This window comes from Schistocerca nitens, chromosome 10 (assembly GCF_023898315.1).
Source record: "Schistocerca nitens isolate TAMUIC-IGC-003100 chromosome 10, iqSchNite1.1, whole genome shotgun sequence".
NCBI classification, from domain to species: domain Eukaryota; kingdom Metazoa; phylum Arthropoda; class Insecta; order Orthoptera; family Acrididae; genus Schistocerca; species Schistocerca nitens.
Window position 1 is genome coordinate 78,960,384 of NC_064623.1, and position 22,537 is coordinate 78,982,920.

Sequence of the window (22,537 nt, forward strand, 5' to 3'; positions counted from 1 at the left end):
AAACTCGAATGCAAGCTGAGTATGCAGCTACTGACTATCAAATAAAGAGGAGTGTGAGGAATGATAAGAGAAAGTGGATGGATGAGCAAGCTCTGAGAGCAGAGATAGACACAGCAAGGGCTGATGCAAAAGAGCTGTATCGCATCACTAAAATGTTGTCCAAAAAAGGTTTCAACAAGAACAGACCTGTGAAAAGTAAGGAGGGTCGACAGTTGAGGACAGAAGAAGACCAACTTAGAAGATGGAGAGAACACTATTCTGAAGTCTTAAACAGAGAGAAACCTGAAGAGAGGGAAAGGCAATGGAATTTTCCAGATGCCAGTGACAGAATCAATGTAAACACACCAACTAAGACTGAAATTAAAATAGCTCTCAAACAGATAAAGAACGGGAAGGCTCCAGGAATGGGCAATATTGCACCTGAGGTGCTAAAAGCAGACATTGACACCACCGTAAATCTACTGCATCCATTGTTTGAGAAGAGATGGTCAGAAGAGAAAATGCCAAAGGATTGGAAAGACGGTCTGATTATTAAGATGCCAAAGAAAGGGGATACTACCAACTGTAATAACTGGTGAGGCATCACCTTCCTATCTCTACCAAGTAAAGTACTCTGTAGATTTATGCTAAATCATATGAAGGACTCAGTCAAGGCATGACTGACAAACGAGCAAGCTGGGTTTAGAGAGCACAGAAATTGTGTCGATCTCATCAACACACTGCGTATAATACTTGAGCGGAGTCCAGAATGGCAGAACACACACTACCTTACATTTACTGATTTTGAAAAGGCATTTGACTCTCTTAATAGGAGAGTTATGTGGCATACCTTGGAAGAATATGATAGTAAATATTATTAAAGCCATGTATGACGGATATCAATGTAGGGTGCCACACTATGGGAAACTTACTGACTCTATCCAAACAAATGCTGAGGTGAGGCAGGGATGTATTCTGTCACCTACCTTGTCCTTGTTGGTACTAGACAGCGTAATGAAAAGAGTTGTTGATGGTAGGGGAAGAGGTATTTGGTGGGGAATGCAAGGCAGGCTTGAAGACCTTGACTTTGCTGATGATAGCTGTCTGCTCTCGCAAAGATTGCGTGACATGGAAGAAAAGTTGGAAAGGTGAAAGAGGAAGCAGAAATTGCAAGACTTAAAATAAATGTCCAGAAAACTAAGGAAATGAGAATGCAAAATAAAAAACAAGCAAAGCAAACAGTGTATGGAAAGGAATTGGAACAGGTAGACTCCTTTGTATATCTAGGAAGTTCCATCTGTAAAGATGTAGGGGCCAAGGAGGATGTAAAGAGTCAGATATGGAAGGCAAATGGAGCCTCTGTACAATTGTACCCTGTCTGACATAACAAGAACATCTCGAGATGAACCAAGCTGTCTCCGTTCAATAGCAATGCAAAGTCAGTCCTCCTGTATAGTTGCAAAACATGGAAGGTAACAAACATGATTGTAAACCAGCTGCAAGTCTTCATAAACGGGTGTCTTCGGAAAATTATAAGCGTGGGGTGGCCAGATGTTATATCAAATGACGAATTGTTCGAGATGACAAACCAGCGACCAATCCATGAACAAATAAACCACTCCGTGAACAAATAAAGGTGAGTAAATGGAGGTGGATTGGTCACACAATATGCAAATAACAAGGAGATGTTGAAAAGGCAGCACTGGATTGGAACCCACAAGGAACACGTAGACGTGACCGCCTGAAAAGACATGGAAAAGAACGGTGGAAGAAGAAGCTCTGAAAGCCGGTAAAACATGGAGCGAAGTGAAATGTTTGGCTGCCAATAGAACCAGATGGAAGGTCTTTACTGCTGCCCTATGATCCAACAGGAAATAAGTCAACAATTCTTTTAGGAAATAACAGTACTTCATTTTGTTCATCACACAGTGTGTTCTGTTAATCCCATCATGAAGGAGGGCATTCAGTGTTATGGAACAAATCAAGATATACACGAACAGGCAGGAACAGCTACTGCTGGTCACTCCTGTGAAATGTAATAACAACTTGTGCTAATCTACTCAAACTGGTAATTACCTCTTCTTCATATACTTGTAAAGGGCAGTCAAATGAAAACAAGATCTAAACAAGTAAGTACACTATTAATTATTTGAAAAGTAATTGCCATAACTGTTAATACTTTTATCCTACTGCAAGATGAAATGGTGAATGGCATTGGGTAAAAATGTTTGAAATGTTTGTGGAAGCCTACAGAATCATTGTTGTACCCAAATGCGCACCTCTTCGTCGGAAGCAAATCGACAGTCACCAATGTCTGTCTTCAGGATTTGTGAGGGTGTAAGATTTTCCAGGTATTTTGTACGCACAGTTCGGAAATGAATAATTTCATTAAGTGGAAGTGAAATCTTGCACTAATTTTGAATATAAATGAACAAGATTCACTAGTAAATTATATGCATTTTTGTTATCCAGAATAATTGTTTAGAATACGAAGTTTTAATTATTAAGTAAGAAGATTTATTAAGGGAAAGTTCTGTTGTGTGCATTTTATTATTTGTGTAAGGTATTCTGCCTGGTCCCGTGCCGTTCCACGAGAGCTGAAGATGTGCTCAGAGTAGTCAAAGGCAGAAAAAGTCTTCTGCACCAGCCACATTGTCAACAAATATCAACAACCAGAAGTTTACACCAATAATGTATATATGTATGTATTGAAAAAACAGTTGTTGTATTTTAAGTTCAAACACAAATGCAGTGACACGAAATAACTCTTTGAGTCTTGAGGAGACAAATAAAGAACTAAGACAAGAGGTAGCAGACTTATTAAAAAACAGGACCGTAACTAATACCTGTGATGACTTTACCGCAACACTAAGCAAATGATTAAATCATAAATTCACCAAGTTTTCACCTTTGTGCGATATTCACCCTGTTTCAATTCTAAAGTCATTTAAAGGCATGTTGCTGATTCCTGGTCAGATTTTAATAAGGTACGATTTTTAATAAGTCATTTGATGGGCAATACTGAACAGTGGGGCAGAATAATTCACAACTTACAATGATTTCGAAACAGCATTTAAGTCTAAGTATTGGAGTGACGGGGCACAAAAGAAATTGAGAATAGAACCTCTATGACTGAAACGATACAACAGTTGTTCATGGAACGGGTGCAGATATTTTGTGGACTGGCACCTTAATAAAGCAAGAATTGGGACAAATTGCTAGTGAAGGACTGGAAAAAAGAGAACAACTTACTGGAATATCTAGAACAAGTGGACATAATGAAAAGGCAATCAGAAAGATGGCACCCAGGCAGCAATATCAAAATAATAATGAACAAAGTAATGTTAACACAGGATCTCGCCCCACCAGGGACAGTACTACGAATGGAGGAACCAGGGTACACAACGGATGTGACTGTAACCATTCAGGGAATAGATATAGAAACAGGAACAGCAGAAATTATCACAATAACACATTTGACAATACAAGTATGAGAGAGAGGGAAAACTAATAAGCTTCTGAGGAGAGGCTTGTGCACTAGAAAATGAGCCACAACAAATTTGTCCTAGCTTAATTAGGTACAATTATGGGCATAGTGTAAAAGATGTCTTACTACGTGAAGGAAATACACAAACAAAAGAATGTATGAAATCAAAATTCACATTCACTCTACAGTGCATAATTGTGGAAGTCATTTTAGGCTCTGGTAGTGACATATCAGTAGTAATCACTATTTCTTAAAGCAAAATAATTTGTTAAATGCATTCCTTCAGCTAACAGTCATAGGAATACAGATAACTGGAATAACAGATATGACAAGCAAACTGGTGAATGCACAATTATTTATCGAATTTACATTAAACACATACATATTTCAACAAGTAATGTTTGTAGTAAAATGTTTAAATATACCTATGATTTTAAGTACAGACTTTTTGTATGACTACAACTTATTGTTAAAATTTCTAACAGATGATGACTTGCCTGTCATTCAGTTCACACAGAGGAACACAGGCAGATGAAGACTCGCTTTATTGACAGAAACTACATTAAAACAAAATTACAGGCACCAGTTATGGCTCAGATGTGGTACACTTGAATGAGGCAGGCATGATTGATAACATCAACAAATCAAAGAATCTAAGCATTGAGGAAAAGGAAGAATGATTTCTTTATTATGCATTTTAACATGCGCAGGTGTTATTAAAGACTTTGTTCGCAGGTTGAAGATTAGACAACACAAACCATTTTATGTCAGACTCTACTCCATACCAGTACTGACGAAGTCGTTAGTACAAAAAGAAACTGAAAGAACGTTACAGAAATGTCTAGCTGTTATAACGATCAACTAGTCACTGTTAAAAAACCAGATGGTAATGTATGTATGTATAGTGCTGGAGGGATGAACTGTAGACAGAATAACAGAGCCAGAGAGATAGACTCTCCATAAGAGAGAAACTGCTTGCAAAGTTTGAAGGAGTAAAATACATCAGCACAGTGGATCTGATATTAGGTTATTGGCAGATTGCCCTGCACGAAGATTCGCGGAAGTATAAGGCATTTCTGTTTGAAGGAAGATCGTACCAATTTGAAGTGCTACCATTTCGCCTAGTCTCTCTTTTATAAGAGCTTTGGATAAAGAATTGGGAAACGATTTAGGAAGTAAAGTGTTGCTAAATGTTGATGACATAGTTATAAGATCCACAACATGGGAAGAACACTTGCAAACACTGGATGAATTTTTTTTACGAGATTAGGTACCTAGGTGTCACCATTAAATTGTCAAAATCGTAAGTTAATAGAAAAGAGGTGAAATTCTTGGCGTCAATACTATTGGTATTGGGGCAGATCCACACAGATAAAATGCTAACATGAAGTGCCCAGAACCTACTAATAAAAACAATTCACATCTTTTTAGGTATGGTATGATTCTACAAAAATTCACTGCCAATTCAGTGCTTAATGTACCAAGTTTGATAAAGTTATTAAAACAGAACACAATGTGGAGATGGGATATACACTGTCATGAAGAATTTTCAAAAATAAATGAAGCAGATGAGGAATTGGGCTCTCACATATTCCAAAAATGTGTAACTGATCACACATCGGGGCAAAAACCAGTAACTTTTCTTTTCTTTTCCTTTTTTTTTTTTGCCAGTATAATGCTCACACAACATGAACAAAGTCATAGTGTTATGGAAAAGGAAACATTGTCAGTAGTGTACATATTCAAGAAATTTAAATAACTACTAGAGGGATATGAGACAGTAATACATACAGAACATAGTACATTAACATTTCTATTAAAGAGCAAACTTCAACATAGCTAACATGATGGGCTCTCTTTCTACAGGAATTTCACTTTACTATTAAATAAGTAAAGGGGAAAGGTAATGTAATACCCGATTCACTGTCTCAACTATGTATGTCTCCAATCATACCAATTCATAAAGGATGGAGACAAATTTGCTGTTTTTTTCTGAAAGTAAATACATATGAAAAAGACATAATTTTTTTTGTAGAAACTTAGAAAGTGAACTGCAAGGACAGTCACGGTTATACATTGAGGCCTTAAGCCAAAGTCATAGTGATAGTGATAGTGATACAAAGGACAACTGGAAATTGGACATTATTTAATTTCATAAGAAATACAACTCACATAGATGGTTACTATGCATCCCATAAAATAGCATTCATTTAATAACTTGGTATGTTCATATAGGATATTCAAATTTCAATCCAAAGAAGTGTATAATGCATATGAACAAATTTTACTACTTTAAGAATATGAATTGCCCAGTTAGAAAACTTCTGAGATCCTGTGAGACAAGTCAGAAGGTTAGGGTACAAACTATTGGCATCCACACTGCATTGTATCCCAGCATTCCATGCAATTTGTAGAATATATCGGCCGTGCACTTTTATGATCCACTGCCTACAGGCCAGGGAGGAACGACACATATATTTGTGGTGTTGGAATGCTTAGCTAAACTAAAAAAATTACACCCATTAAATAATGGTATAATGAAACTAAGAGATCATTTCAAAAATGTGAGTAAACCAAAATATTTGCTTTCGAATAATGGAACATAGCGAGGCAGTTCAAAGAATTTTTGGTGTGGGAAGGTGTGAACCATATATTAATTTCTAAATATCATCCGCAAAGTAACAGAGTAAAAAGGATTCTATGTGAGTTGGGCAGATTTTGTTGGACTTATTGCTTTGGCACACATTCAAAATGGGCAGACATGGTGAGAGAATTTGAAAGGGTACTAAGTGAGTTGGCGCACTCAGTTGCAAGGGTTTCCTTAATGGAAATAGAGGGAGAACATATATGAGAAACCCTCCCAAAATGGATTGAATGGCCACAGGAGGACATTGGTACATAGGAGTCATGGAACAATAATTTGAATGATTTGCTAATGAGAGATGCTGAGAGAAGGAAAAGGAGATGGGAGAAAGGTACACTCATACAGTACAAGGTGGGCCATTTGGTTTCAGTGAAATGGTGAAAAATGTGAAAAAATTATAAGCAAATTTCACCTTTTATATGAGAGACCATTCTTAATAATTAAGACACTGCACGCAAACCAGTCGTTTTTATCTGACCCAGAGACAGGGAAGGATAAGGATATGTACAGTGTCCAAGATTACATGGAATCCCAAAGCAATTGTAAGAATTGTGAGTGGATAAAACTAACTTTTCTATGGTCTTTGATCAATAGAAATCTTGTCCTAGATGGCCAGATAATACAGAATATTGAGCTAGACCTATTACTGGATCATCAGAAAAGATAAAATTTTGTATAATTTTGAAGTTTGTAAACTTTTGAAATGTAGAATGGACTGTTTTACTCTTTCTCAAATGCTGTGGGGTGATTTCTAACTTTTTTATGGGAAAGTAGATGAAGCTTGAATAATTACTGCAGGGAAAGGCATTATACATTGTAACTTTTTTTTTAATGAAATGGTATGGGTTGTATGAGGTTTTTGTTCGGTAGGGGTAGCTGTATTTACTTATTAAGTTGTATCCATCCCCATTCTACAGAAATGAGCAATTGTCTCTGAAACCTTTGAATAAGCATGTGTACAATAGTTGCAAGTTTCATTTATCTCCGGAAATTGAACTAGGTAACTGCACTATACTTTCTGACAGCATCCCACAATAGGGGGTAGGTACCTGTTTTCAGGGTATGGGGTGGTGTAGCTGGTGGTGTCTGTTCTGTCCAATCGACGAATACCACTATTCTCCAGTCAACCAGCAAATACCCTCCACCAGGAGGATAGTCTGGGGTGGGGGTTGGGAAAGGTACCAGTCTTATAACAAGATTAGCTCTAAGTAGTGCAGTCCTAGAGGGTTTCCAACCACAGTAGTGTAAACATTATTTGGTAACTATTGAGTATCACTCAGCACCATAACAAGATTTGAAAGACATATTTTCATTAATTGTGCACAATGATGAATTTCAACAGTATATTAGCAAACATTTTGAACAGTATATATTGCCAAATATTAGAGTATATCGAATTGCCATGTTTCATGGGCTAAACAAGCAATCTGTTCTGTTTTATTAATTACATACCTACTATCTAAATTTTACATGCGATTGTAGATGGACTTACAGATTGAGATACATACAGTTGTATGCGAAATATACATACTTAAAAAAGGATTATATATACATTGATGTAATGAACAGTTATAAAGATCTGGACTATAGTTCAATATTTGTAGAGTGAATAATTAAAACTGTAAGATTCTTCCCATTCATTGCTTTCAAGTTGAAATTTATGCCAGGTAAACACAATAAAATGATACGGCCATCAAACTCAGTCATCAAAACCTATAGTGTACTTCCCAATGATCTAGAGTCATGAAATTGTACAAGAAACAGTTTCGCAGTAAAAGTAAAGGAAAAATTCAAAAAATGTTAATTTGTAATCATATCTTATAAAAAAATATTTTTTGACATCTGCTGACTGTCTGTATGTCTGCTAACACTCCTCCTTCAAAGGCACAGATATAGGTATCAAGTTGGCATTTATGTCAAATACTAAGATCTATGGTTCCTTGGCAGTGTAAATAATTTAATATATCACATACGTTTATATTAACAAACACTCTCATTAAGAGTGTAGAGGAACATGTCAGGCCTGGAGGTCTAGGGGGAAAGCACATGCCTGGAAACTGAGAGGCAATTCGGTCACACAAAATTATCATCATCATCTATAAACAATAATTAAATTTGTATGGAACCTTGAGAGCGCAAGATCTACTTGGACTTGTCCATTTTTCCCCCACCTATCCTGTTTTCATTTGATTGTTCCTTATATGTTAGAACAAAAACGCTACAGCTACTCCTCCACCTCCTATATGACTCCGATGCTGTGTTTACCCCCTACTTCCAACAAAGCATTTTTACCTTACAACAACTAATAGCAGTCTGTGGGTACTGGTAAAATCCATATCTATCAGATAAAAATATTAAAGATAGACAGAAATTACATTCCTGAGTCCAAGCATTCAGATATACAAGGTGCATTCAAGTTCTAAGGCCTCCGATTTTTTTTTCTAATTAACTACTCACCCGAAATCGATGAAACTGGCGTTACTTCTCGACGTAATCGCCCTGCAGACGTACACATTTTTCACAACGCTGACGCCATGATTCCATGGCAGCGACGAAGGCTTCTTTAGGAGTCTGTTTTGACCACTGGAAAATCGCTGAGGCAATAGCAGCACGGCTGGTGAATGTGCGGCCACGGAGAGTGTCTTTCATTGTTGGAAAAAGCCAGAAGTCACTAGGAGCCAGGTCAGGTGAGTAGGGAGCATGAGGAATCACTTCAAAGTTGTTATCATGAAGAAACTGTTGCGTAACGTTAGCTCGATGTGCGGGTGCATTGTCTTGGTGAAACAGCACACGCGCAGCCCTTCCCGGACGTTTTTGTTGCAGTGCAGGAAGGAATTTGTTCTTCAAAACATTTTCGTAGGATGCACCTGTTACCGTAGTGCCCTTTGGAACGCAATGGGTAAGGATTACGCCCTTGCTGTCCCAGAACATGGACACCATCATTTTTTCAGCACTTACCCAATATTTTTGTGGTGGCGATGAATCTGTGTGCTTCCACTGAGCTGACTGGCGCTTTGTTACTGGATTGAAAAATGGCATTCACGTCTCATCCATTGTCACAACCGACGAAAAGAAAGTCCCATTCATGCTGTCGTTGCGCGTCAACATTGCTTGGCAACATGCCACACGGGCAGCCATGTGGTCGTCCGTCAGCATTCGTGGCACCCACCTGGATGACACTTTTCGCATTTTCAGGTCATCATGCAGGATTGTGTGCACAGAACCCACAGAAATGCCAACTCTGGAGGCGATCTGTTCAACAGTCATTCGGCGATCCCCCAAAACAATTCTCTCCACTTTCTCGATCATGTCGTCAGACCGGCTTGTGCGAGCCCGAGGTTGTTTCGGTTTGTTGTCACACGATGTTCTGCCTTCATTAAACTGTCGCACCCACGAACACACTTTCGACACATCCATAACTCCATCACCACATGTCTCCTTCAACTGTCGATGAATTTCAATTGGTTTCACACCACGCAAATTCAGAAAACAAATGATTGCACGCTGTTCAAGTAAGGAAAACGTTGCCATTTTAAGTGTTTAAAACAGTTTTCATTCTCGCCGCTGGCGGTAAAATTCCATCTGCTGTACGGTGCTGCCATCTCTGGGACGTATTGACAATGAACACGGCCTCATTTTAAAACAATGCGCATGTTTCTGTCTCTTTCCAGTCCGGAGAAAAAAAATTGGAGGCCTTAGAACTTGAATGCACCTCGTATTGTAGGAAGAGTGGCTAATGAGGCAGCATTCACCCTAAATTCGGTCTTTTTATTAACCATTAGGGAGTGATCAACTTTACACAATATTCTTACTGCATATTTCTATAGGAAAAACACTTTTTTCACCTTGCAATGTCCCAGAAGGTTATGCCGCGGGAGAGAAATGAGTGCAAATGTGTCACATATGCTAGGAATATTGCCTGCAGGTCAAAACACTATGACAGTTCCAGTTTATGAACGTAAAACAGGCAGAACTACACTTTTTGATTAACTTATCTGCCTGTTTGTACCACTTCATTATGCATCTACATACCGAGGAACTTCACACATGAAGCTCATCTGGAATATTTCTGCCCATTGATATCTATTTCTGGTACCTCAAAGTGAGTTTTATTTGCCAGGAATGGATTAATATGAGTTTTCGCAACATTAAGGGTTAAGGTGTTGGCCAAGAACCAGTTAAAAGCTCATTCCACTATTATCTCAGATGTCTACAGCAAACATTAACGTATTGGAGGAGTCGTTCGATGTCCCTAGTAAAACATTTATGTAGACAAATAAAAGGGGCAGGCTGAGAACATCTCAATTTACTTTTATTCCCTCGTATCAGCTGCAGATGCGATTATTTGTTTCCTGTCATTACATTATCACTAAATTCAGGTGAGGGGAAGATCTTTAATCCCATATCATTTTAGTTTCCGTTAAAGAATCTTATAATCCACCCTGTCATAGAGCTCAGTAACCTCACAGAAAATGCCAACAGGGTATTTTTGTTGTTTAGTTTTCCTACAATTCAGTTTGTGGGAGTGCACAGTACAGAAATATTAACAGAAGCCAAACTGAGTTGTCGTTAATAGATTATATTCAGAAAATGGTTCACTATTCTGCTGTGAGCTATTTTCTCAAAACTTTTTGAGAACAAGGGAAGGACAAATCGGTCTGTGATATAGATCGTATATTAGCGTAATGAGTGAATTCTACAGTTTTCTGGAGACACTCCTTAACTCACCGACAGATTGCAAAGGTAACATCGAGACAGCACAACATTTTATTATTCTGGCTGACACATCAGCAGAACCAGAAACTAGAGAGTAATTTATGAGCCTTAGAGGGGCTGTACCAGTGGAATGATTTTGAGCAAGAAACAAGCCAATAGTTCTGCAACCACAGTACTGAAAGTCTACCAAATTTGGAGAGTTGCCCAGAAATCATGAAATAGGAGGCAGGATAGCAGGTCTGATGCAACACTGACCTGGAGCACTACTGATGGCTATGAGTCCGATTAAACAGTCTTCAACACTTTAGCATGACAGCAGCTGGTGTTATTATTTGGCTGCAGTTTCATGTAAGACAAAGGAGCTAATAATTAGCTGGAGGAAGCGCTGCATTCTTTATCTGGTTTTTTAAAGTGGGAATTTCTGAAAACTACATCATCCAATTTTCGTTTAGCTTTCAAACATTCTTTCCTTAGAGCTGTTATGAATACTTTTTCTTTTTTTATATATATTGCTGGGATGTTGAAGGGAGATTGTGAGATCCTCAGAGCTATTATGAATGCTTTTTCTTTTTTTATACTGCTGGGTATGTTGAAGGGATCCTGTTAGAGTTGAGTGTTTCAATTACAGATGCTGGATTTTGGTAGTTCCCTAAGTGCAGTAGTATTATTAACCACATAATGCAGATAAAGAGAGAGGTTTATGTAAAACCAAAATTTATTATAGTAATATTAGGGCAGAAAGCTGATCTGGATCTGTCGATTTACAGTTCCTCAAAGACTGTGGTGCTGTTAGGCTCATAGTGGGATCACACACACAGGCCTAAAAAGTGTGAACCTGGACATATTTTTGTGACATTGCAGTGTTAAGAAGAGGTGAGTGGATTGCAAATTGTTTGCTAAGTGATTTACACATTTATTTTTCAAACTTTCCAGTCTTAAGACATCCACCTCACTTACAAACTCCAGATTTCATACTATCTCTCTTCATAAATGTGTGTCCTATGATTGGAATAATAAAAGTGACAACACTTCTATAAGGATACATATACTACACTTTTTAAAAAAATGATTTTATGTGATTTACTTACTTCTGCCTCACGTGTAGCTGCATTTGAGATATACAGGATATCATTAGTAATTTGATATTCATCATTTTCTCGTCTCTGGAGGACAAAAGTGCGTGAGAAATGTCTATGAGAACTTTTCTGCTTAGCAATGTCCCGGAAGACACCTGTTACTGTCAGTACGGTCATCTTCGGCTGGGGGAGAAAGAAAACAGAATGTTTCACTTCATTTTCATCATTATAAAAATACCAAATGCTAGTTATATCTCATTGAAAATACACAAAGTCTACATCTAAAGTATATGTTGTGCAAATATCATCTCACTCCTTAGCACAGCATTCACATCTGTTATACAGGCATGACTATGTTTTGCTATTTCAGTTTTTAAGGTGGAGTTCCTCCATTTTTATTGTCACAGTCATTATTCTAACTGTATACAGCTTCTTGTTTCCTCTTAGTAAATTTACCGATTTACATTTTAGAGGTCACTGAAGTTTGAAGTACAAAATTAAAGTCACATTCCTCCAGTTTTGTATATTGCTTCTGTATTTCAGGGAATGAGATTACTTTCACGTGGCACACACAGTGCAAATATACAAGGCACACAGAAAATGTTGTTCTGACAGCACCAATGAACGAACACTGTCACTTAAAAGGGTTTCACACATCACTTATCCTTACGACTGACTGAAAACCACATTATTATCAACTAAACCACTGTAGAACCACCACAGCGCTTTCACAGTTGGAAGAGATCAGTTTGGATTGTAAACTTCCTCTGGTTATCTCCATACATAAGACACATTTTGTGGTTGGGAACAGTGTTTAAGTACACACATCTGATCATATAACTTGCTACCAGTGAATAATAGTTTATATTTTGTACATTCTACATGCCCTCTTTTGTTAAGGTTCAGACAGATGCTTAACTGCTTGTTGGTAACTCTCTACTCCATGGTCTCTACAACCAAATTTAGATTTTCTTCCACTGTTGTGAGTGGCAGACAGTTTTTTGTCACAAGTTCTGTGTGCTGCCATGACACTTTGAATGCTCCCATTCACATTCCAAAATGTTGTGAGACATTAAACAGTTAAACAAGTAGCAACAGAGCAAACAACTCTTTTCTTAATATTTTACACACCTGCAGAGTGACAAATAACTCTAGTCACAATTGATGTATAAATCTTTAAACTTTGGAAATGGTTAAGTACTAACATTTGCGACATAACTGGACTTAAATTTCTGTTGCACTGAGGGAGAAGCAGTGTGTGTTGCCACTAACTAGTCTGTAGAAGCCAATGGCCACAGACCATAAGGTACTGTCTCTAGTTATTTCTCAGCAGTCTCACATTACTTAATTACTATCAATTTACTACAAGTTTCAAGTGTTTTGTTTATGTTGGCAATTAACAAAAGAACTTTTACTTATTGTGGTTGTTTTATCTCATGAACTAATTGGAGTGTACAAAATAAGTATTACTGAGGTAAGGTCCTGAAGAGTTATTTAAATAAAGGGCTCCTTAACATACTGCAAAAAGTGATAATTTGCAAGAACCTCATACTCTATGGAACTGCACAGAAAAAAGAAAATGTGAAACCCACCCACCCACACCCACACACACAGAGAGAGAAAAAGGTATGGTCAGAAAGTAGGTGTAGTAGTTTTCTTTTTAATGGAAAAAGTACACTTAAAAAAAATTGTTTGTTGAAAATTTAATTCCACTCATATCTGCCATCAGGGAAATGAAAGGATGATAACCTAAAGGTGTCAAGTCAAGAAGTGATCCAAAACATCCCAACCAAATGAGTCCAAGAGCACCATGATGGCTAAGGCTGTGCAAGGACAGGCAATGTCGTGCACCGAGGACACTCCTCTCATCAGCATTCCCCTCCTTTTGTTTTGAATGCCACGTCTGAGTTTCTTTAGGGTCTCACAATATTGTTTTGCATTGATGATCTCCACCCTGAGGCAGAAATTTGACCAAATTGATGCCTTTTCAGTTCCAAAACATCGAGGCCATGATTTTTTGCCTAAAATTATGGTTTTGAATTTTTTGGCAGATGGGAAATTGGTGTGACATCACAATGGAGACTGTCTTTTTGTCTCAGGTGTGTAATGAACCATCCACATTTCATCTCCAGTCACAATAGAGCTAAAAAAAATCCTCACTTTCCAATTCAAGTAGCTCAAGAAACTCGTGGCTCTTACTGACCCGATTTTTCTTGTGCTGCTATGTAAGCTTTTTTGGGACCCATCTTGTACATAGTTTCCACTAGCCCAGCTTTTCTGTGACTCTCATAAGAGTTCTGGAGAGTTGCGGTAACATCACAGAATTTTCATCCACTGTCAATCAGCAGTCTTCATAAACAGTTTCCTCGAATTTTTGGAGCAACTCATCAGTAAAAATGGAAGGTCATCCACTCCTCGTTCATCATAACATTTGTCAGCCTCCACTAAACTGCCTCCACCACTTAAAAACAGCTTTTCTGTTCAGAACTCCTTTGTCATAAAATGTTTTGACTCGTGAAAAAAATCTGGTTGTGTTGTTGTGTTATCCCTTCCGGAAGTAGGAAGCACATGACTCGCACTTACCAGGATTTCTTACTGACATCTTTCACACAGCTGGTCACTACAACATGAGTTTACACACTACTGTGTTCCTGCAATGCTCTTTCTGGTCAGGGTATCCCTTTCTACCACTCAGTGTTGTGAACTCTCAAAAAACAAAAAATCACAGACTGTTAGGATCACAGTGCACTTACTTGCTGAGCATGCCTCGTACATATATAAGCTGTAAAAGAAGCAGTCAAGAACTGATAGATCCCCCCCCCTCTCTCTCCCCCTGTGTGTGTGTGTGTGTGTGTGTGTGTGTGTGTGTGTCTCCGTCCACTCTTTCCACCATTTGAATAGCACACATAAACCTTCAGTGTCATGACTTACTGGCAGTCATTCTTCATGCCCAACATGTGGAAATGGAACAGATAAGTGAATGATAATGCTACATGAGATAATCCATCTGCACTGTGCACACTATGGTGGCTTCCAGAGTACATAAGCAGGTGTGGTTGTACAACCGATTAACTGAAGCTGAGTAACTCACCGTATGTACCAAAAGATCCACAGCGAAGGTGTAGGGATCGTGCTGTGTAGTGGGTAAGCTCGATAACCTTTCGAGGATTTCCTCTGAGCCGTGTGTTAGTGCAGCATTCGCCTTCTTCAGATCAGAGCAACGTAACAGGTTTCGGGTCTCATCAATGTAAGCAGACAATCTGGAACCAAGAAAAACTTTCTTCATAATTTTGTGATCTGACAGCAAATAGTGGTGACATTAGCACTGAAACTGCAAGTGATTGCGGCATGTGTGAAACCCCTCACACATTACAAATCTATCCCATAAAATTATCAAGGATGAACTCCGATTGCCATTCTTTTTACTCTATTTTTATTCAGCTGGACCTCTATACCAGTTGAAAAAAACAAAATCTTACGATAATCTATAATTTACCGAGAACTAATTTTAATACGTCAGATTAATCAATCGTGCAACTTTGAAATTTCTTTATGATAAGAACAATTAACACAACAATAATATACAGATGGCATAAAAATGTACTTAATTTCACACGTCTTAATATTGGGCAACAAAAGGAAAGGTGATGGTTGTGGCCTATTTGTTGAGCTGTGCCAGTCTTCATCTGCAGTGATTTGACTGGATCACCTACACGAGCCTAAATCGTCTTTATATCAGCAGATTCCATACTTCCCCATGTATCTTACTGAAACACTTGTGAAATGAATTTGTATATGACCAGTACCACCTATTATTTTATTGATTTTAATGAATTACATCCTCCACAACACTATTATATGAATCTAAATAACACCAGCAGGAAGAAAAGCAATTTACTAAGCAGAAAACAATTTTGTCTTGAAAAACATTTGTTCCAGAGCCGTACACACTTTTCTGAACAGTGCCTCAGAATGTAGTCACAACATAAACATTGTTTCTCTGCCATATATTTACTAATTGGTCACTGCTGTTGTTTTAATCAAGAACATGTTGTAAAAGTTAAGTCTCACAAGTGAGCAGATGTACAGCATTGTGAAGTGTGACATGACATTTTTATGAAATGACATGCCCCACTTCCAGGCTTCCATGACAATGAAAGATATTTGTTACAATGAAAGATATTTGTTACATTTAGTAGTAAGTATCAGGATACCCCAAAGTGGGAAATATTGTTATTATATGTGCAGATGGGAGACACTCTTGAACCCGTAACATTTCCAAGGCGAGACGGCAAATTAGCATCTCCATCTGCTGTGTGTGGACCACTTGTTCTGTGGCATAACAGTTTGAAGGTGTTTAGAGGCTACAGAGAAAAAAAGAAAAGGTCATGGCTACAATGAACGCCATGAAAAATGAGTGTCAAACTGGTCTGTCTTAATCTTATCCACACTACACCATTTGTCTTCCGTCAACCCACATTTTATACAAGATTATATATTGAGATATGATTTTTGTGGTGTCACTGTCAGACATCACACTTGCTAGGTGGTAGCTTTAAATCGGCCGCGGTCCATTAGTATACGTCGGACGCGCGTGTCGCCACTGTCAGTAATTGCAGACCGAGCGCCACCACACGGCAGGTCTAGAGAGAAGTACTACCACTCGCCCAGTTGTACAGCCGACGTAGCTAGCAACAGACACTGACGAAGACTCTCTCATTTGCCGAGAAGATAGTTAGCATAGCCTTCAGCTAAGTCAATTGCTACGACCTAGCAAGGCGCTGTATTCAATTGCTATAATACTTCTGTATCATCAAGAGCGATGTTCTACAATTATGAATTAAAGTTAAGTATTCCAGAAGCTACATACTTTTCTTTATAGCATTCATTACGTATCCTGTTTCAGACCTCACGCCATCCTGCGTGAGCTATAGCGTGCATTTCGGCCTCCTCAAACAACACGGTGTCGGCACTTCTGCCGACACTTCAATTTTTTTAAGAGAAAGTGTTAATAAAGAATATTATGAGAAGGAAAGTTGCTACTCACCATATAGTGGACATGCTGAGTCGCAGACACGTACAACAAAAAGACTCACAATTATAGCTTCCGCCCATTAAGGCCTTCGTCAACAAAAGACACACATACACACACACTACACACTCACACAAATACAACTCACACACACGACTGCAGCCTCAGGCAACTGAAGCCACACTGTGAACAGCAGCACCAGTGCATGATGGGAGTGGTGACTGGGTGGGGGGCAAGGATGAGGCTAGTGGGGAGAGAGGGAGGGATAGTATGGTGGGGGTGGCGGACAGTGAAGTGCTGAAAAGGTAGAAAAGGAGAGAAATAGGAAGACTAGGTGTGGTGGCGGAATGACGGCTGTGCAGTGCTGGAATGGAGACAGGGAAGGGGCTGGATTGTGTGGTGTCACAAGCCTTAGGCCTGTTCCACCCCTCATTAAATCGACCAAGACTTATATGAATAATTGTAAGAACAGTTATTATTATTATGTTCTTTCAGTTTGTTTTTGGGTTTTCAGAAATACTGTGGGAAGAAAGTTTATTTATGTTGCAGATAATGTGGAAGACGTTGCCCAACGATCACCACGAAAGTTCGACATAGTGGCAAGTGGGCAAGGAATAAAATGAATGCCGCAAACTACCACGAGCCATGGAAGAGCCTGGGCCGCGAGGGCGTCGAGCTTCCTAGGTCGTTGTTGGACAACGTCGAAGGAAGAGATATTCTGCTTTCTCTTTGTAAACAGATCGATCGAGTCTTAAAAGGTTCATGTAAAACGTATAGGCGGGTGACACATTAGGTGGGACCCGATGCCTGTAATACTTCCACAGTTATTAAAAAGTTGTTAAACGGCAAAACCAATAGTTCATCGTTTACATAGATAAAAAGTAGTAAACATATAGGAAAGGAAGAGTTTAGGCGTCAGAACGAAAAGTGATACATCGCTCAGCAACGAAGAAGGACGTAAACAGTGGGCGTTACTAGGTGAAAACGAATCAACTGATAAAATAATAAGTCTGTAATTAAGCATAAAGCCACATAACACTGCATTGGGCGAGGACAGTGACTAAGAAAGGTTGAGGCCGGGAGGGTTACGGGAACATAGGATATCTTGCAGGGAAAGTTCAAACCTGCGCAACTCACAAAAGCTGGTGTTGGTGGGAAGGATCCACATGGCACAGGCTGTGAAGCAGTCATTGAAATGAAGGATATCATGTTTGGCAGAGTGTTCAGCAACAGAGTGGTCCACTTGTTTCTTGGCCACAGTTTGTCGGTTGCCATTCATGCAGGCAGACAGCTTGTTGGTTGTCATGCCTACACAGAATGCAGCACAGTGATGGCAGCTTAGGTTGTAGATCACATGACTAGTTTCACAGGTAGCCCTTTGCATCTAGGTCTTTTTCAGGGTTATGAGCCATGATGTAAGGGATTGTGTAATTAGTTGATTAAGATGGTTTACACAACATCTTTTGTTTCAGTGGGGGTAGATGAAGTATGACATGACATTTCTATGTCCCACTTCCAGAAGTCTGTGACGATGAAAGATGTTTGTGACATTTAGTAGTACGTAAATGTTGGGACATCACATCGTGGGAGATATTATTATGATATGAACACATGGGAGAACATCTTAAACCCATCACATCTACAAAGGAGGACAGCGAGTTAGCATCTGCGAGTGGAGCATCTCCACCTGTTGTGTGGGACTGCTTATTCCTTGGCATCATGGTTTGAAGGTGTTTAGAGGGCAAGGAGGAAAAGAAAAGAGGTCACGGCTACAATGGCTGCCATGACAAACCCCTGAAAAATGGCTGTCGAACTCGTTTGTGTAGGAAAACTTCTTGTCTTGATCTTGTCAAGCAACATTAGTTTTTAAAAAGATCTGTTAACCCATATTGTACAAGAAATTGTATACTGAGAGACGATGATCTGTAAAAGAAAGTGTCAATACACAAGGTTTAAAGCTTAGTTATCCAATCCGCTTGGAAGACAATTATCACTCTCTCTCAGCAGCCATTCACGCACAAGGAGACAAAGTCCTGTAAAAACTGCTTATTCCTTGGCATCATGGTTTGAAGGTGTTTAGAGGGCAAGGAGGAAAAGAAAAGAGGTCACGGCTACAATGGCTGCCATGACAAACCCCTGAAAAATGGCTGTCGAACTCGTTTGTGTAGGAAAACTTCTTGTCTTGATCTTGTCAAGCAACATTAGTTTTTAAAAAGATCTGTTAACCCATATTGTACAAGAAATTGTATACTGAGAGATGATGATCTGTAAAAGAAAGTGTCAATACACAAGGTTTAAAGCTTAGTCACCCAATCAGCTTGGAAGACAATTATCACTCTCCCTCTCAGCAGCCATTCACGCACAAGGAGACAAAGTCCTGTAAAAACTGCAGTTAAGTGAAACTGACTAGCAGGGCCACTCAGAAAATGTCAAGAGAGGTGATCGAGAGAAATTTACTAAATAAATCTGTTAACATTGGACATCAAAGAGTTACACAGGATATGTAACATTAACACCATACCAAAAGCCATCCATGTTCCATTTCAACTGTCAGCATAGGAATTCCCAACTGTTAATGTTTCTACTGGAACATGCAAAACTTGGAGGATGTGCCAAGAATGTTGCATTCTACACACAGGGTGCTCAATGCTCCTGACATGCTCGCTATTTTCAGCTTTTTCCATTCTGGGTTTTGGACAAATAATGGGATGGTTGGGAGTATTTACTGCTGCCAATATGGACTGGTCAATGCATCTGGGGAAACCAATAAAAATTGGCTCATAAAATGATCAAATGAGATCACAACTGTACTTCTGTACTTATATAATTTTGATGTTAGAACCAAATAATCATAGGTTTTATAGACAGAAATAATACATGAAGTTAATGTAAGAATATTTATTTTATAAGAAAGATAATGACTTTTGTATTTTTGGTGAATTTCAGTCATATTCATATAAGAAGTCATGAATATTAAAAATCTGAATTACAATCAGATTTATGGCTTCTGTAATTATTCTGAAAGATGAATTAAGATATCCGATTTTCTCCATTAAATATTAATAAAATTCAACTCACTCATTATAACCATTATATCCATATATCTCTGTACTAAAACTAAATATAGAAAATCCGGGACGGAAAGTAACAATGTTATGAAAAGGATAGTTGCTACTCACCATCCAGGATGGAAAGTGACAATGTTATGAAAAGGGTAGTTGCTACTCACCATATAGCGGAGATGCTGAGTTGCAGATAGACACAACAGAACAACTGTCAGACTGAGCTTTCGGCCAATGGGGCCTCTGTTCGGAAACAGACAACATACACACATACTCATGCAAATGCAACTCACAAAAAAAGGACCACAGTCTCTGGATCCTGAGGCTAGCAAGCAGCAGTGCCTGATAGGAATGGTTTTCTGTCAGCCTCTGGTCCTACACAATATCCTCGTCCATCCCTACATAAAACCTGCTCCCAATCCCTTGCCTCGTGGCTCATATCCTTGGAACAGGCCTAGATGCAAGACACCACCTACTCCAGTCCGGTCACAAACATCACCCATCCTGTCAAAGACAGGGCTACCTCTGAAACTAGTCATGTGATCTACAAGCTAAGCTGCAACCACTGTGATGCATTCTACGTGGGCATGACAACCAACAAGCTGTCTGTCTGCACGAATGGCCACTGGCAAACTGTGGCCACGAAACAACTGGACCACCCCATTGCTGAGCAATCAGACCATGATGTTTTTCATTTCAATGACAGCCTCACAGCCTGTGCCATCTGGAACATTTCTACCACCACCAGCTTTTATGAATTGCACAGATGGGAACTGTCCTTGCAATATATCCTATGTTCCCGTAATCCTCTTGGCCTCAACCTTCATTAGTCATTGTCCTTACCCACCTAGCCCCTTCCCTGTTCCCATTCCAGTACTTCAGTCCTCTATTCCACCAATGCACCCACAGTTTTTACTTCTCTCCCTTTCTGTCCCCCCCCCCCCCCCCACCTCCCTCTATCGAACCTCCCGACTGTACCTAGCTGCTAGCTGTCGTACCCTCTCTCCACCTCGCCCCTGTATGCTCCCACAAGCAGCACTTTACTGTACCCCTCCAGTGCCCCGCTACCCCTCCCTCTCCCAAACCAGGCCACTACTTTACCCCCACCACCCAGTTGCCTCTCCCATCACATGCTGCTGCTCACAGTCTGGCCTCAAGGGCCAGAGACTCTGTGTGTGTGTGTGTGTGTGTGTGTGTGTGTGTGTGTGTGTGTGTGTGTCAGTCACCAGATACTGAATAAATGCATTTTGATGAAATATACAATCTGTAACATCTTATTATTTACTTAATGCATGGAGGTAGAAAAGCTGGAGACCTCTTTTGCAGCCATTTCAGAAAGGAATCAACCACCAAGACTACTGAGCCATGAATGCAGGTGAGAAGAATCTACAATGGAGAAGAATCTACATTTATTGTTGAGAAACGAGCTAAGTTGACCAAACTTTAACTAAAATGACTGAAGGTAATTAACTTTCTAACTCGCTCTCAGGTTCATGCTCAACATAGATGGACATTTCTGATTCCAACATAACTACAGGTGTTTTGTGGATTGGAACAACTGGTATTAAAAATAATTTTCAGACGTTTTTAAGTAGTTTAATGAGGGTGATGAGTCAGAAGTCAAAAATAATGGTACGAGGCACCTCCAGAAAGAAAGTGTAAAGAGCCTCTGATGCACGCTCAGAGCGATTTTTTTTGTTTTGGACAAAGTTGGTAGCACTGCATTTTAGGACAATGTGTTGCAGTTGGGATGTTTGTATCAGTCGGCTGAAAATTCTTGTTCTAGTGCCGTGCTGAAATTAGTGTGTCTATTCCTAATACTGCCAGCTGTGAGTTCAGGAACATACTCCAGTTTCTTAGTGTCAAGAGATACACACGATTTCAGACTTTTAACAAAATAAAAATTGTTTAGGGGGATGGTGTGACAAAACATCCAATAAGTACAATTGGGGTTGTGAGTTTAAAGCTGGCAGAACAAATGTTCACAGTGAACTAAAGAGTGAGTGCCCTCCAACTATGGCAAACGAGATGGTGAACTAGATCAGAGAAATGGTTTGTAGTGAACATTGATTGGCTAGACAGTCCTGATTTGAACCTTCACCTTTCTGAGGTTGTTTATGGGTGCAAAAAGGATTCCTACCGGTGATGCGATCCAGAGTGTGGCCAAACAGTGGGCTGAAGACGCAGGGTGAGACCTTTTTTATGAAGGTACAGAAAATTCATCCTTCGGCACACAAGTACATCGAGAATGAATGTGACTAGGTTGACAAACAGCTTTCTGGATGTACCTCTGCAAATCTGTAAATGTTTTATAAATTTTTAAAACAACTGAGTTCTCTTAATTTTTTAACATGCCTCATACAATTTCACAGCACAGTGGTAACACACATGACCTACGGAAATAATACTGGAAATATCATTTGTTGAGTTTACAGCAAACTGTTATGTGTGATGTGTGTAAACTAAAAAACATTCACATCTAACTGAAAATGAAGTCATATATATTGTACATTAAGAAGATATCTGTTGAAATGTTAGCAA

The 22,537-nt window shown here is 39.1% G+C and overlaps 1 protein-coding gene across 1 annotated transcript in view; it reads right to left on the reverse strand.

Moving 5' to 3' along the window:
- Positions 1–22,537, reverse strand: part of LOC126210206 (nuclear RNA export factor 1-like) — a 194,203-nt gene that overhangs the window by 15,499 nt on the left and 156,167 nt on the right. Inside the window, exons 12-13 of the mRNA XM_049939386.1 lie at positions 14,994–15,162; positions 11,915–12,085 (exon numbers count right to left, since the gene is read on the reverse strand). Coding sequence (XP_049795343.1) covers positions 11,915–12,085; positions 14,994–15,162 — 340 coding nt within the window. The remainder of the gene's footprint in view (positions 1–11,914; positions 12,086–14,993; positions 15,163–22,537) is intronic.